This window comes from Merops nubicus, unplaced genomic scaffold, assembly GCF_000691845.1.
Source record: "Merops nubicus isolate BGI_N331 unplaced genomic scaffold, ASM69184v1 scaffold28550, whole genome shotgun sequence".
In the NCBI taxonomy this organism is placed as follows: domain Eukaryota; kingdom Metazoa; phylum Chordata; class Aves; order Coraciiformes; family Meropidae; genus Merops; species Merops nubicus.
Window position 1 is genome coordinate 1,837 of NW_008582649.1, and position 16,728 is coordinate 18,564.

Consider the following 16,728-nt stretch of genomic DNA (forward strand, 5'->3'; position numbering starts at 1 on the left):
ACTGCGAGTTGAAGGGACTAAATCTCACCTTGTTTTGTCAACACTTGAGGGTCTCTTCAGAAGCCATCACCCACTGCACTAATGGGAAACGCCTTGTGTAGCCAAAGCCTACGGGCTCACGTGAGCCATTTTGCCTTTCCCAAGCCTCAGTGAGGTGGCACGGGGAACGAGACAAAACTACGCCAAAGGGACATTGTCCAGGAGCTGATGGGAAGGGCGGGAGAGGAGAGAGGCAGACAGGACCGTGGAGAAGCAGAGGCAAGTTAGAGCTTTCTCTTGAGCTTGCGGCTGGCCCCGCTGCGCTCCCGCTTCTCCTTGCGGACGCAGAAGTACTTGGTGACCCTTTTGCGGCACTGCTCGCACCGCACGGCGCAGCACCAGTGGAACTTGCAGTTGCAGCTGGACACCATCTCGGCTCGCCTCTCCTCCACGGCCAGCCCGCAGTCCCCGCACAGCCGGCGGCAGCTCCGCTTCTCCCACTTGCTGAGCGCCTTGCCCCTCTTCAGGCACTCCCTGCCCTCCGTGCCCAACAGCCCCAGCGTCTTGTTCTCCAGGCAGTAGTCGGGAGAGTCTTCTAGATGGACCAGCTCCTTCTTGGAGATGGAGCTGAAGGTCTCGGCGATGGCGCCTCGGCTGGCAGCGCTGTTCCCTGCTCCCTGCAGCAAGTCCACCTTCAGGGCTTTGTGGTACCTCTCCTTGAGGTAAGTGCCCACCTCCCGAAATTCTGGCAGCTGCAGCCAGCAGGTCTGGGTGGTGCAGCTCCCTGACACGCCATGGCATTTGCAAGTCCGCTTCATGGTCCCTTTCACTGCCTACAAGGCGAGGAGAGAGAGAGGATTCAGGAGGAAGCCCAGAGGGGGTATGTCTGCACTGCAGCTCATGGAGAAACGTGGCTCTGGGCCTGCAGAGGAGCTTGGCATTGAGCCTCCCAGAGCAGCAGTCCTGCCCAGGGGTTGCTGGCTCAAAGCTCACGAATGTGCTTCTCTACAGTACCTCCCCCCCGCTAGGTTGGCTGCCTTAGAACAAACACCACCCGTCGCATCAGCACTGCTGCCATTCCCTTCTCCTCAGCGAGGCAGTTGCTGCTTCTGGACACGTGTTCTTAGCCACAGCAAGTTGTGACTCTCCACAGGGAATGGCCAGAGCCAATCTGGGATGCCCTGTCTGGTCTGGAGGGAGAGAGGGGCTCACCTTTCTACCTGCCTCGTTGTTATGCAGGTTCATAGCAGCTCTGGCATCTTGTCCAGTCTCCAGGGCATCCACAAACTGCTTGGAAATGGCTTCTCCAAAGCCCACGTTGTCGCTGCAGCCTCCCCACAGCCAGCCTTGCCCCCCTAAGAAAGGAGATGAGATGTGTGCTGTCAGGGAGCGAGCCACTTGCCTGCAGCTCTGGGGACAAGAAAGGGTCTCAGAAGTGATGTGATGGAATGGAGGCTGAGGGGCAAATCCAGCCTTATGCCTCAAAATGCTCCCCAATTCCCTCCCCTTGTAACTCATGCCAGGCAGCAAAGGGGTATATCTTACGTGACAAACTCAGGGATTCCAGGCTTTCTATACAGTGGCTTTCAGAATTTGTCAATTACCATGTGGTGGGGGCCATATAGATAAGATTTTAGATCTTTGATCACCTCCTGTCAAACCCTTACTCGAATTGGGCCAGTCTGACTCCCAGGGACAGCATCTGACTCATGTGGAGGAGCAAACTGCTGGAGGCATCCTGGTCAGAGGGAACAGGTTCCCTGCCGCCGGGAAGCAACCCAAGCCTGGCACACGTGTTGAGGAGCTCCTCTTTTTGGCACTCTTGGAAACCTGGGATGATGTTTGGCATGTCAGAAGGGTCAAATGTGGTTAAATGGCCTTGTGCCTCTCCTGAAAGGCCCAGCCTGGACTTCCCAGAGCATCATGGCCCCTTCTCCCAGGGCAAGGCTGTCTCTTGGCAAGTCAACCTCTCTTGGGAGGTGGGAACTCACAGTAGATCATGAAGGCCTCATCAAGAGCTGGGACCAAAGGGAGAATGGAACCCTTTCACCCATTTGGATTCGGCACAACAGCAATTTGGATTGAATTATACTGTTTTGGATAAGCCCAAAAGCTGCTTTTGCCTTCCAAGGCTTTTGAGTTCTCAGTGGAAGATTTTTATGGAAAACAAACATGTTTTGGGGAAAAAGAAGTGTAGTGTGACTCAGGTTTCCAGAGAAGATAAAATTTGATGTGTCATGGCTCCAAAATCTTGTTCTGCTAGAGATGGGCTGTCCCATGACTTGGACACTTGAGAAGAAGTATCTGTTTTAACAACTTTTAGCCAATAAAGCAAATTACTAAATAGTGGACACTCCAGAGGAGTCTGTCATAAACTGACATGTACCAACTGCCCCATGTGACTGGGCAGGAGATGGCTTTTAAAAGTTTTAGATAATTTGAAATTTGACCTCTCTCCCTTCAAAGCAGAAGTCTGAAGTGTCTGTGTTCCTGTGAAAGCTGAGAGCAGAGCTGTGCAGCCCGGAGTTCCCCAGCCAGGGGTGCTCAGTGGCTGTGGGCCCGAGTGCTGCTGTGACAGGCACAGGGTGAAGGCTTTGTGCTGCCACAGGCATTTCTCCTTGTTCTGCTCTCATGTGTCTGCCATGCTGACAAACACTGAAGGGGGCTGTGAATGCCAACCTGCTTTCCCTCCTGGTGGTTCTGCTCTGGGGCCACCCAGGTCCTGCAGGCCCTGAGAGCCTCGAGGTCTCACTGCTCTAACCAGAGCTGCCATTTAGGTGCATGGCATCAGATCCTCTCCTCTGCCTGCACGATACAGTTATTCCCTTTGGCAGCTTAAACAGAGCTGTTCTTTATTTGAACCAGGGAAACTGCAACCCCCTCCTGTTTTCCTGTTCATTTAGAAAGCAATGGACAATCTCAAGGGCTGGTGTAAATTGGAGGAGGACCCATTAGCTTCCACAGAGCTCCTTTGGTTTGAGCCAGGCAAAGCTCTGCCCTGGGCGTGCTCTCCAGGTGCAGAGACCAGGAGGAGGAGTTGTTTCTGCAGGCCCTAGTGGAGGAGAGGAGCAGAGGCGTGTTCCGGGGGCGGGGGCGGGGAAGGGCAGCGGCTCCCCTTACCCAGCTGGCCGTTGCGGGAGTCGTCGCAGCCGCAGTTGTCGAAGTCCCCCAGGCTGCAGTTGCGGGTCAGCGTGTACATGACGCCCGCGGAGCTGATGGCGTGGACGAAAGCGGTCTCCCGGTTTGCTGGCAAGGGAGAACACCAGGAGAGCAGATGTGATAAAGGTTTTGGGGCGAGATCGGTGTTAGAAATGACTCCTGCCACGCAGGAGGCCGTAGGAAGATTTTGGAGAGGAGACCCTAGATGTTGGTTTAGCTTAGTTTTAGCTTGAACTGCACAAAGACACAAGATCCCAACTTCAACCCGGTCTGACTCGTGTCATTTCTAAGGGTGTGGATGAGTGAGTGCTTTGCTGCCCTTGTGGGAGTTCAGCAGTGGGGACAGCACAGACAGCCGAATGTCCCCCACGTCTCACTGACATATCCCAGCAGGGAAGAGGCTCTTTCCAAGGATCAAGGCGCTCCTTCCCCCTGCCCTTGAGTCTTACCTTCTGCTGGACACTGCGCAGGGCTCAGAACAGTGATCAGACCTACCCACCAGGAATAGTGTGACCATCAATTGACTTCACTGAGCCTTTGGCTTTCATTTAATAGCAGCAAGATCTAGATATGAGCAGATAACCTTGACAGGAACAGTTCAGGGACCTGCTCCCAGTCCCAGACTGTTACTTGGTGCTGCAATTGCCTCCTCAAGGCTGGCTCCTCTTTGAAACCTCTGTCCACCTTTGCCTGGGGCCCTGGTCCTACATCTGCTGCCAGTCCTACCAAAGGCCTGCGTCTCTCCTCCATATCCAGGTCCTGCTTGTACAGGGCAGTTAGGAGCTCAGACCAGCACCGTACATGAGTCTAGGGGACAAGGTGTGCACTGAAACATTTCCTGGCACCTGCAATCGGGTAAGGAATGGGATATGGTGACAACGATCACAGCCCCATGCCCTGCAATGGCACATGTCATGGATGCTGGATTTCTGCCCAAGGTGACTCTGACATCTGGAAGTTGTGGGAAGAATTTTCTTCTTGGCCAGAGCACAGCCACTGATGAACTCTTTCCTGCTGCCTTTAGCCACATCCCTCTGCTTGCCACCCCACCACCCTGTGCTGGTTCTCAGCCTCCCTGGGACGCAGCGGTGAGAGACACCACCCAGGTGTGCCCAGCAGCCCACGCCCCAGGTCCCGGTGGTGCATTCTTGGCGGAAGCCAGTCGTGTGGGGGTTTGGGGGACAGTCCTGTCCTGCACAAGCTGGGGCTCAACGGGTCCGCAGGCACCGCTGGCATTGCGAGGCTGCCTTGTCTTAAAGCTGGATCCCAGCGCGTGCCTGGGAGCCGCTGGGGGAAGGAGCCTCCCGGAAAGATCCCTCTGGGGCATTCCTAGGAGAGGCATACCCCTGGTGGGGATGGGGAAAGAAAGGAGGCACTTGGGAAGAGAAGGGGAGCCCACAGGCTCTGAGCTGTCGGAGGGTGTCCCGGTCCCCTGTTCTCCCCTTACCGCTGCGCAGCCCACCGTGGCTGGAGAGCTGCAGTGCCCTCTCGGGGCAGTTCCATCCCGGAAAGATCCCTCTGGGGCATTCCTAGGAGAGGCATACCCCTGGTGGGGATGGGGAAAGAAAGGAGGCACTTGGGAAGAGAAGGGGAGCCCACAGGCTCTGAGCTGTCGGAGGGTGTCCCGGTCCCCTGTTCTCCCCTTACCGCTGCGCAGCCCACCGTGGCTGGAGAGCTGCAGTGCCCTCTCGGGGCAGTTCCAGCGGTCCCAGGCGAACTGGAACTTGCACTCCTCGATGCCGCTCTGTGCCCCGGCTGCCACGCTGCTGGAGTAGATGAGATAGGCCTAGGAGCAGAGCAGGGAGTCAGGAGGGGGGGACGGGGCGTGCCCGGCTTCCCCTCCTCCCCGCATTAACGCTGGCCAGCGGGCAGGGACCGCCCTGTGCCGGCAGCAAGGGTGCTGCAGCCCCCGCCGCTTCCCACGTTATGCTGAAAATGACTTGCATGCCGTCTTACAGAGACAAGGGGTACAGAGGTGAGGAGATCTCTCGGGCTTTGCTCCCCTGGGGAGTGGAGCTCACCACTTGTAGCAACAAATGCCTTTTCTGCCGTGCTGGGTCAGAGCCTGAGCCTCCCAGCAGGAGAAGGCCAAGCTGTTGGCTGTTAGCCGTGTTAGGAGATGTGTTTATGGGGTGAAGGAAACCCCTTATCTACCCAGCATGAGCAGAAGCAGAGACTTCTCCGCAGAGGCCAGGGAGCTCCGGGCCTGACGGTGCCTCAGCCTGCCTCCCCAGGGGGATGGCCAGTGCTCTGGGGCAAGATCACCCCACTAGAGCATTGAAAGCTGTAGGAATAGCTAGGTGAGCTTAGAGGTGTTCTTGGGAGATAGAACAAAAGTAGGGTGAATTTTACAAGTAGTCCTGGCTAGGAAAAAGGCCTGTGAAAAAGAGGTGCAAGGAGGTAGGGGGTCAAAAATACTGAACAAGGTCCTAGCAATTCCAGTTGTGCTCCTCAGAAGTGTGTTTTGCAGGGCCTAAAGAACATACCTTTCCAGCTTGATAAATGTGGGTCCTGATGATAACCTGATCATCAGGAAGCTATAGCTGACAGGTGAGAGCCTCAGCTGGTGCCAATAGATGAGTCTTCAAAATCTGGCCCAAACCAGCTTAAAAGGACACCAGGCCAACTTTGTTCAGGATACAGCCCAAGGAGTTACCCTTTATAGCAGGTAATGTCTGGTTCTTCTCTGACTTATTGCTGGAAATCTAGGGGTGAGGGAAGCTCTGGCCAAGGCTGGATGGAGAGGAGTGGGAAGGAGGACCCCCTCCTCTCTCCCCCGCTTCAGTGGAATCAGGGACAGAGATCAAAGGGATTTCTCTTACCTTGGGGCCCGTCATCAGGAAATTATTCACTGACCTGGAAGACAGAGACAGTGTCAGCAGGGAGGGGATGATGGTGGAGGGGTCTGGGGAATGCCTGGCATCCTAGGGCTCTCTTCTCACCCTCCTGCAGCCCGCATGTCTCCTGGCTGCAGCCACCTTTGGTCTCTTCCCTTGTCTCCCCTGGCTGTTTCCTGTGAGCCAGGAGGGTGCCTTCTCCTTCCCCCCATCCTGCTCACCCACCTGGGCTCTATGGGGCTGTAACTCCCTCACTGCTCCCTCCTTTTGCTTTCCTCTTCACAACTGCCCTTCATACAAATCTTCACCCCCACCCTCTTTTTTTTCTTTTTTCAGTGCTTTCCTGTTCCTTCAGCCCTGCTTTTTACCTTACCAAACTACTTGGCTTAACTCAGGGTGGTGCTGCCTCAGGAGCCAGACCATGGGCGAGCACTGCTCTCCCTGTGGAACCATGCCAGGGGCAGGAAGAGGTCACACTGCTGCTTTTTCACAGTGTGTGTCCCAGCAGCATTCCCCCAGCTCATGGCCCCTTGTTCTGACTGCCCATGTTCTCCTCTTGATGGCGTTATGGTGATGACCGAACACAAACAGGTTTGTCCTCCCCATCCTACTGTGCAGGATTAAACTTTGATGTCCCCACTGGAGGTGTGATGAGGGCTGCAGGGCAGTGTGGCTGGTCTCCATTGCTCTCCCCAGGCAGGGCTTGCAGAGCTGATGCTGGCCAGTCCAGGCTCTTTCTCCAGCATGAAAGACTGTTTCAGTGCAAATGGCCCGTCAGTGTCAGGGCTCCGTGTGGTGCAGCGACCACCACCAGGAATCTGGAGGATGGCTGGGTGAATCCAGCTTAGCTGCATTATGGCAGAAGGGACTGAAGCTTTAAAAGGGCCCAAGAGCCAACCCTAAATATCCCTAGCCAGAAATGAAGCAAGAAGAACAAGGTTTCTCCTACAAACACTTCATTCTAGTCTCTGTAGATCTGCAAAGTAACCCGCATCATTATTCTTGATGAGTCTCTGGAGCACCTCCTCTGCCAACATCCTGGCACTCCACAGATATGGGTGAGTGTTGTTATCCCCAGGGGAGGCCACTGAGGCCAGAGAGGTGTCATGAGTGGGCTGAGACCTTGCAGTGAGTCTCAGGAAAAAGCTAGAGCACATACTGACAGAAAGTGGGCTCTTCAGCTTCTTGAGATGATGTCCTGCTTCAAATGCTGGATGTCTCCCAGTGAGAGGATAGTTCTCTTTTTCAGCTAGCCCTCAAAGACTTAACCCACACTCCATCCCTCCAGAGCAGCATGCTCAACTCTCTCAACTCTGCTGTTGGGCTACCTGGCATGCAATGATGCTTGCTGCTTTTCTAGCTCCTTTCCATTCCCTGAAAATCCCAGTAGCTGTGCAGACTGGCCAGATGCAGGGGAGAAAGGGGCAAGTTAGGATATGGCTTTTCCTCCCTGTGCATTTTCAAGCAATGCTATCTGGAGCCACGGGTATCCCTGGTGAGGGAAGACAAAAGTGCTGTCCTGTTGTGCAACAAACCCAGCAGAGAGTGTACAGGGGTATTCCTGGGTGGGCTCAAGCACGGGTGGAAGCAGACCCTGCTGTCCCAAGCTGAGGGATAGCTGTAGCCATGTGATAGCCATGGGGCAGACAGGATGGTGGGACTGGTGCTCAGACATCAGACACATGAGAGATTCAGAGAGAATTTTTCCCTGCCCTGGAAAAGCACCTCTGCAGTCAGTCAGCCAGCCAGCCTGCTTCACCCCTGCTAAAACTGCCCTCACAGAGATCCTCTTCAATGTACACCACAAAAAAAAGGGGTCTTTTTATTTTTGCTTGATAAAGATCACAAGAAACCTGATCTTTGCTATTATTCACAGTTTAGAAAGACCTGAGAGAACTAGCTTGCAAAGTTTCACTCTGGCAAGTCTAATGTTTGGAGTGGTTTTTTTTTTTTGGTGGAAACGTCCATATTGATGAAGCCTGTTTTTGGAACTATTCCTCTGGGTCAAAACGGGAGGGAGTGGGCTGTGTCAGGGCCCTGTGAGAGCAGGAGATCCTTTTCCTTTGTTCCAGGCCTGGGATTCAGACCCGGCTGCGCTCCAGCCCCCATGGGTACTTTAGCATGAAGTCAATGGCTGTTTTGCGGAGGAATTTTCCTTTGGGAGCTGCTTCTGCATTGTACAGCTAATTAAATATTTCCTGGGACTTGGAGAGACAGCATCTGTAGCCGGGTGATTAGAGCATCGGGTGACACGAATCACACAGGGCCATGAACCTGGGGCTATTCAGACTGTGTGAGCTCCATGGGTCCCCATCCTCACGCAACTGGGTAGCAGCATGAACAAGTCATTTTTCCATCTCGTTTCCCTCCCGTCCTTTGCCTTGACCTGAAGTGCTTTGCTATGGGGACCACACTCAGGATGGTGTCAGTGTGAATCTGAGCCCCTGGCAACAGCTGTGAGAAAACTCTGGTCAAATCCCCCTTGTAGGCAAGATCTAGAGAATTGCAAGTCCTCTCTTACATGGCCAAAACATGAAATATGTTCCATCTGCATTACTTTCCACCTGGATAGGAAAAGCCAAATGCACAGCGTGCAAGAAAGATTTACTTCAAACCCTTGCCTTCCACATCTTGGATTAGGAACATCTGAGCAATTGCAAGGGTGTCTTTAGGAGGAGGACAGTAATCCACAAATTCAGGACTTACAGCAAACCAGCCTGTTAGTGCAGGGGTCAGTTGACATAACTGCATTGAAGCAGAGGATCTGTTCCTCTTGGGATAAACCTCAAGGTTCACAAAAAGGCCAAGTTCAGGATATGCCAATTCACTGTCTGCAGCTGAGCAAATGGTACAGTAGCAATTTCCCAGCAGGATATTATAAACATTTTTATGAAGTCAGAGAGACAGAAGGCATTTTCCCTGAGCTCTCTGATCAGCAGGCAGGCACGCTGCTGGGCGGGCTCGTAGGACTCGTACCAGTCTAAATAAATCCTGTGCTTGTCTACTTGTCCCCCCCACACGTAACTCTTGCAGCTGCAAGTGGAATTGGGAGATGAGGAGATGGGACTGTCATATGGCTGCAGGCTAGCTGAAGTTTTTCATATTTATGCTGAGAGGAAAGGAAAGATTAAAAAAAGGAGACAAAATCTGAGTGCTTTGTCTTTCCTTGTGTGATCTGGCTAAGAAAAATGCATCTCCATTCTGGATATGGTCTCCAGCAAGGGCAGAGAGTAATTAAGCCATGTGTTCCACGAATGTAGTGTGGTACTGACAATGCCACCAGAGTCATCTCCGTGCCACAAACCGGAATCACTATGAGATGAATCTCTGTTCATTTTCCTCTCTGTAGTGTGGTCTTTATTTATTTATTTCTACTAATTTCCCATACCACTGTAAAGGAAAGCAGATTGTAGTCCTAAACTGACTAGCTATCTGCATCCACAATGGGTTTAAACCAAGCCCAGTGCTTATGACTTTGGTGTTGCCACACTGATTTAAAAGTTTTTGAAAGCGTACACTTGAAAGGAAATGCTTGAAATTATTTTCCTTCTCTGAGAAAGCTTACAGGGTTTCTAGCTATCTTAACCCCTTTCCCTCCACCTTCCAACTCCAGGACAGCACTACAGAGACTTGAAGCAGAGCAGAGACAGACCTCAGCAGGCAGAGAGAGTGGTCCCTGGGCAGGACAGGCTGCTTTCCTCACTGCAGCTCTGTGCATCCAGGCAAAAAGCAAATCTAGAGCCAAGTGATTTTCGTTGCATCCCATACTAGGAAATTATCTCAATGCTAATAAATATCAATAACAGGAATTTTCTATCATTGTTTTATTGAACTTATAGCAAATAAACCTGCCAAGCAGCTGTCCCATTGTATTTTACACATATCAAACACTAATAAGTCTCTGACAATTTCTGCTGAGTTACAACTTTAACCAATAACAGCATCCTGCTTCTCAGTTTAACATGACCCAAGAGCCTTATCAAATCTCCCATTAAATTATTTGATACCTTATCACCTGCTCATGCTACTGTGCTGCTAGTTCAGCTCTTTAGAAACATCTAAAGCTCAGTTTAGATCTTTACTGTCATTATTGCAAATACAGAAAATAAATGTAATTCACTTTGGGTCTGAATTTTGTTCTCAAGTACAAACTCCCCCAAGTTATTACAAAACCAGTGAGACTGGAATCTAAAGGCAATCCCACAGGTGAACTGTAAAAAAACCCAAAAAAACCCCACAAAAAAACCAACAAACCAACATTTAGAAACAAGCTACTGAATTACAAATTGTTACATTGTTCCCACAGGACAGGAGACTGAGAGGCAACTTGTGAACATTTTGAGATTTAATTTTTTTTAAGTTTCTCTCTATTTTGTTGTATATGTAGTTTGGTTTTTTTAGTTTCTAAATGCAATCCTGACATTTTGCTCACCTAGAAACATGCTGACCATTCAACCTAGCTGACATGGCAGAATCTAATCCAAACTCAGAGAACAGAAATGGCAACATACATATATTAAAAAAAATATTGTTGATCTATATTGCCCCCTGCTCCTAATATTCATTATTAAATCACAGGGAAAAAAAAGAATCTTGTTGCATTTTAAGCTATTGGATCAGATAAAGACCAGCAAAAATTGCAGTCATTTTTTTCATTTATTCATGTCATTTAGTCATCATATTGTCTGATTCCCACAAACCTTGCTGTTTCTCCTGAAGAGTTTGGGGATGGGGTCTACAATATGATAATTTCTAATAAAGTTTGCTATTTTTCTTTCTCTCAGGGAATCATGAGAGCATGATAAGCAACACGCAGAGAGAAGCAGGGCTATCTTGCTCTATAGACTTTACTCTTAGATAAATTCTGACAGGCAGACAGGGAATTTAGACATCCAACTTCCACTGAAAATGCCTGGGATTTCTGTATTTAACTTTTTAGTTTGGGATCTGAAATTTCTCCCCTTTGAACACTTTCCTTTTGGGGTTTTTTGTTAAATCTTTTAATGTATTCTAAACTTGTTTATACTGAGAAAACCAAGAGATACACATAGGAAGAGCAGGAAAAAAATAAAATCAGCATGAGTTCTTGCCTAGCCTCTCTGCATAACACATATTATATTCCCCATGTTTCAGAAGGGAGATTTATCTTGAGTTTGCTCCTGTGCTACTATATTTAGACATATACAAAGAGTTGTGCATTCTTTTAATGGAGTGGAAAATCTATGAAAGAACAGAAATTTAACTCCCAGCCCAACAGGAATGAGTTGCTCTGGAGTTTTCCTTCCTGTAATTTTGGTTTCTCTATCCATGGCAATAACTGCAGAGATCTGCTATGGGAAAAGCAGGGGATTTTAGTAATTGAATGGGAAAAGACTTTGCTTGCTGATAGAGATAAGTCTGTAACCCACTGAGCAGATTCCTCAGGCCATCACAGAACTGGAGAATAAAGTTTGGGTACACAGTAAAAATCACATGAGACAAAAATACCTACAGAGCCAGGTCATTTGGGTCTATCTCTGTTTGGGCACGGGGTAGATATACTCCGCAGGGAACGACATGAGATTTGATGCAAGTGTAATCTCATTCTGTTCACCCTTATAAAACATTTCTGGAAATAAATAGAAACCCACCCTTAGGACAGAGCAAGAAGCCCACAGGAGATGGCCGTAGGTTTGTGCACAGGGAAGCTGGTCTGATGGGCCTCAAGTAGTTGGGAACCAAGCCATAGCGATCTCCATCCCAAAGGCTTCTCCCCAGGAAATCCTAATAGATGAATTTCAGCCATGTGTAATCCTCACCCTGTGCCTGCCAAGAAGCCCGGGTCTCGGGCTGCTCATCCAGAGTGACACTCCTATGGATCTGACTCACCCCTGCTGGCTCTGAGCTCTTAATCAGTGGCTGTCTTCTTCGGGGAGTGTGGGAGAAGCCCCACTTGATTTGATTAAGATAAGAGACAAGCTGACTGTGAGCATTTTGAAAAACAGAAATCCCCAGCTCTCCCATTTGGTTATCTTTCCAGTTGGAATTGAGGGGCTAGATCGTCTGCATCCACTCTCCTCTATTTTACCCCAGCTCAGGATTTGGCCCCTGTAGTTATTGTTGGGAGGTGCAGGGGAAAAAGGAGACTTTCTTAGATCTAATCTCTCTGCCAATGAGTGTGTTTGGACTCAGTTAAATATCTGTTCTCATTAAAGGCCAGAACTGAACTAAGTGGGAAAGATGGGGCATTTAGGAAGGTGAAGAGGAATTTCCTTAGGGTGTCTGAGAAGAGCACCTGCCTGTGACACAGACTGAGGTGCTCTCGATACTCACCATGAACAGCAGGATTGGAAGAAGGGAGTGAGGAAGAAGATGCCCAGATAAGGGTCCATGTGAAATATAAAATCCAAATAAAGAGGGAGAAAGGAGATCCTAAAAAAAAAAACCAAACCCTTGGGTACCACCACCACCAGAGAAAAGAAAAAAAAAAAAAAGAAAGAAAAATAAACACAACAAAATTAGAGAAGGGATGGAGTTATTTTCCACCCGGCAGTCCTGGTGTGGTGAAGAGGCATATGCTCCCCGAATCTCCACTTCTGCAAAGGGTAACCAATCCTAAAGTAAGAGCTAAAGGGGGTTGGTGAAATGGAGCCGCAGAACTTCCTAAGAAGAGATTATCTACTTAATTAAAGATTTTTTTTTCCCCTAAGTCCTTCAGCCAATCAGGACTCAAGTGCCAGAGAGAGATTGAACTGATGAAAAGAACACCCCAGGTTCCTCGAAGACAAATGCACCACGAAAGGGATAAGAGGGAGGGAAAAGGGGAAAGCAAAAAAAAAAAGAGAGAGGGATAAAGAAAGAGACAGCAAATCCCTTCAAGTAATGACCAGATTCCATCTCCACCAGCGCTGCCCTACCGCTCCATCCCCTGCAAAGGCCACTGCAGAGGCCGCTTTCCGCGCGCCCTCGCCTCCTCCTGCCTTGGAGACCTCGCTGGAGTCAGGGGGTGCTGGGTGCCCTGGGGTGGAGGGGCTTGGGGTCCAGCTGCCTGTGCCTGCTGCTCGGGGGCCGTGCAGCGTGCCTGGGAGATGGGAGAAGGCTGGGAAGCAGATATGTGAACGTTGTCTCTGCCTCAGTCTCCGCTAGAAGTTCAAGGGGAATCCGGGCCGGTTCCTTCCTCCATCTGCTCCTCCTCCATCATGGTGGCCTGCTCTCTCTTCCCACCTCCTGTTTGCAACCTGCCACTCTCACCCCAGGAGAAAGGCCTTTGATTAAACCTTCCCATTCCCCCTTAATTTTTTTGTTTCCTATGAAGCCCATGGGAGGGGTGTTTTTGATTTGGGAGGGTCAGTGGTCTCTCAGTGAGGGCTTATCCCAGGCCAAGAGCTGCTTAGAAGTGCATCCAGCCTGTGCCTCCTGGCCATGGGGGACATGCCAGTTCCTGTCACACTGCCCACCACAGCCACGCCGATCGGCTCTAGGTCAACATGCCTAGCTGTGCCCGTCTGTCCCAGAGCTGCAGGGGAATTGCCCCTCTGCTGTACAGCTGATTTTCATGCTGTGGATGTAATCAGCTACAAGGCGGGCTGAGACCAGCCAAACTCATTTTACCCTGGGGTGCAGCTGCCGGGGAGAAGGGCTGGACCAGGGCAGGATTTGAAGGGAACTGAGCCATCAGGCAGTGCTGGCTGGAGGCTGAGCTTTGCTTAGTACCACCTCAGCCAGACAAAAGTCCCTCCTGAGTTGCACAGTCTTGGGGAGGGAAACCTGCCTGGCAGAGATTTGCTCTCAGACAGACTTGGGCCATCCCATGCCAAGACAGGCTTTACCCAAGCCAGGGAGCTCCAGCTGGGCACAAGTAGGGATCTGCTGGCAAAACGCTGCCTTTGCCCAAGAGCTGCCCACCCAGCCAGCGGGACCCTTCCCCCAGGGGGTGGCTGGGTGGTTTACAAGAACCTAGGTGAGAAGGAAGCACAGCCAGCAGCACTGATCCCAGGGCCAGCTGTGCCTCCCGGCTGCATCCCCTTGCAGCAAGGCTGATGGCATCTGCACTAGTTAAAGCCCCAGCTCCTGGGGCTGTGAGCATTTGAAAAGCTGTTGCATGCACTGGGAAAAAAGCTTGAAAATGCAGCTAGTAGAAGATAAACCCCCAGAAACTGAAAGGTGAGGGAAGTAAGCCCTTTATTTATTTTTTAATTTTGCTTAATTATTTATTGTATTGAAATAGAATTCCAATGCTGTGATGTTTTTAGCGCAGTTTAACGGTTTTGGTGGCCTAAATCAAGTATGGGATCACTGTGGTCTCCCAGCTAGAAGAGACTGTCCTGGACTTGGTGTAGGGAGCAGATGCAGAGGCTGATGCTGCCCCAGGAGGAGCTGAGGGGCTGCCAGCCTGGCAGGGGCTCAGCCCCACTGGGGCAGCGGTGGTAGAATGCAGGAGATGCTGCCACCCTCCTCTTGGCTTTTATTTCCAGTGGCAGAAGGAAGAATTTCCAGTTGTTTCCTTTAAGTCTCCAGATGTCTTTTTCAGGACTCTTGGACTGGAGTTTTCCTGTTCCTCAGGTCCAGCAGTGAGAGCATTTTGAAGTCGTGCAATGCTTCAGACTTGTCTTGACCAACTGGAAAGGAAGGACTTCACTGGGTTTCCTGGGGTGAGCTATTTTTGTTTATTCCAAGACAAATTAAGTAAGGGGATTGCAAAAATAAAGGAAAAAAAAATTAAGTAGATCCAAAATGAAAAGGAGGAATTTATTTTTTATTAGATGTAACAAGAGGCAACCAGGCCTTCCTCCAAGCTCACAGAAGTGCCAGCAGCATCAGGGCACTTCAGAGCCAGCAGCTTCCCCAGTAAACTTTGAATTTCAACTAAATACAAGAGTCACTTTCAAGCATATTTTTCAAGCCAAAGAGGCTAGAAGTGAAGCCTGAAACAAAACTGTCCCAAATATGTTTCAAAGCACTTAAGGATGTTTAATAGGCTCCATGAAGTACTTTAAAAAATAGGGTGTGCAAAATTGTTTTATAATGTTCCTCAGATTGTTACTGGTACCAACCAAAGCTCTGTAAATTTTCTAAACTGGGCCCAGAGATCATTAAAATACCTGTTATGGCCAGAAGGGCTGGTATATTATCCCATCTGACCCATTGGCCAACACAGATCTCTAACAACCTTTGCACTGAGTGCTGTAGTGTGTGTTTGACTACTTGTTCATCTCCCAGAGCAACAGACAGGGTTTGAGGACAATAGCAGACAGAAAACATAACGTCAGTTGTCGTAATTAGTTCCAGTTTGTCAAAAACACAAACTAAAACGTTAATATAAGATGTCCAGGTTTAATTTCCAGGGTATAGAGGCAATCTGAACTGTCCTTAAAGAGCTTGTAGAAGTGATCACAGAAAGAGTAAAAAATAAAGTCACTCATGCTCTTGCTGAGTTCCACTTCTGGTACCAATGCAACTGATGGATATGAAAAATGAGGATAAGAAGCAGGGGTAAAAATTCCAAGTCTGGCCCAAAAGTTTCTTGGTGTCAATGCAAAGTGCCCAAGGGGAAAAATATATATATATTTTTAAGCAAAATGGCTGTTAAAAAGGTCAAGGAGGAGTTAAAAATATCTTAGTTTAAAAAATACGCAAAAGGCATGAGATCAAAATAAAGATAAATGAATCTTGTCTAGGGAGCACACAAAATTCAACTCTGAAAGAGTTGAAAAAGTCTTCCCAGTCCAGTAAGCAGATTTCAGCTGACTTGACTGCAGGTTTGCCTTTTGCACCAGCTACATATGGCTTCAGTCACGTCCAGTGCTTGTCTAAACATCCCCCAGCACCCTAAGAAAGGGTAAGTGTCGCTTGCAATGTGGAACTGAACGTGCCCTGTGCTGTTCTGCTCCTGCAGGCAACTGGTTCCAGAATCAAAGCCAAGGGCTGGGGAAATTTCATAGCTTTTATTAGATTGACTGATATGCAATGAAAGAAGCAAATGTATATTTCTTTTAGCTTTTTGGCTCTGAATAGGCAGGAAAGGTGCTGGTGTGCCCAGAAGCCTGCCTGTTTATTTATTTTTTACCTGTATCAGTTAGAGATTGTGCCATTAAAAGATGGTATTGACACATTCGGACACGCAAACAGCTGCGCAACCTCTTCGCTGTCAGCTTGACTTTGTAACCTCTGTGTTCCCTCAGTGCTGCCCTCTGCAAGGGTGACGCATGCTGGGCAGCCTCCCCTAAGGTCTGCTTGTGCTTTACCAGGATGGAATGTACCCTCACATTTGCAGGTTCTCCCTGTGGTTCAGGCAGGGACAGCTCAGGGCATCCTTGCTTACCACAGTGAACTGGGTGACTCTACACATCCACCACACATCACAGGAGGTGACTTGCACCAGGACAGGTTGGGGGCTGACCTGCTGGAGAGCAGTGTAGGGGAAAGGGACCTGGGGGTCCTGGTAGACAGCAGGATGACCATGAGCCAGCAGTGTGCCCGGGTAGCCAAGAAGGCCAATGGCCTCCTGGGGTGCATTAGAAAGGGTGTGGTTAGTCGGTCAGGAGAGGTTCTCCTCCCCCTCTATTCTGCATTGGTGAGACCCCATCTGGAGTATTGTGTCCAGTTCTGGGCCCCTCAGTTCAGGAAGGACAGGGAGCTGCTGGAGAGAGTCCAGCGTAGGGCTACAAAGATGAGTAGGGGAGTGGAGCATCTCCCTTATGAGGAAAGGCTGAGGGAGCTGGGTCTCTTTAGCCTGGAGAAAAGGAGACTGAGGGGTGACCTCATCAATGTTTAC

General features: G+C 49.8%; 1 protein-coding gene across 1 annotated transcript; it reads right to left on the bottom strand.

The window, feature by feature from the left end:
• Window positions 1-263: 263 nt before the first annotated feature.
• WNT8B (wingless-type MMTV integration site family, member 8B) lies at window positions 264-12,346 on the bottom strand. Its single transcript, XM_008938409.1, has 6 exons — window positions 12,288-12,346; window positions 5,961-5,994; window positions 4,786-4,924; window positions 3,100-3,225; window positions 1,192-1,334; window positions 264-812 (listed from the first exon to the last, which is right to left on the bottom strand). The coding sequence occupies exons 1-6, from the start codon at window positions 12,344-12,346 to the stop codon at window positions 264-266; spliced, it is 1,050 nt and encodes a 349-aa protein (XP_008936657.1).
• Between the last annotated feature and the right edge of the window lie 4,382 nt (window positions 12,347-16,728).

Bases quoted from the DNA above. Each gene is read 5' to 3' on its own strand.
- WNT8B (XM_008938409.1), bottom strand. From the start codon at position 12,346: ATGGACCCTTATCTGGGCATCTTCTTCCTCACTCCCTTCTTCCAATCC. The intron at 3,226-4,785 runs GTAAGGGGAGAA...CTCCCTTGCCAG, and splicing joins CCACGGTGGGCTGCGCAGCG to CAAACCGGGAGACCGCTTTC. The intron at 813-1,191 runs GTGAGCCCCTCT...CTCGCCTTGTAG, and splicing joins ACAACGAGGCAGGTAGAAAG to GCAGTGAAAGGGACCATGAA.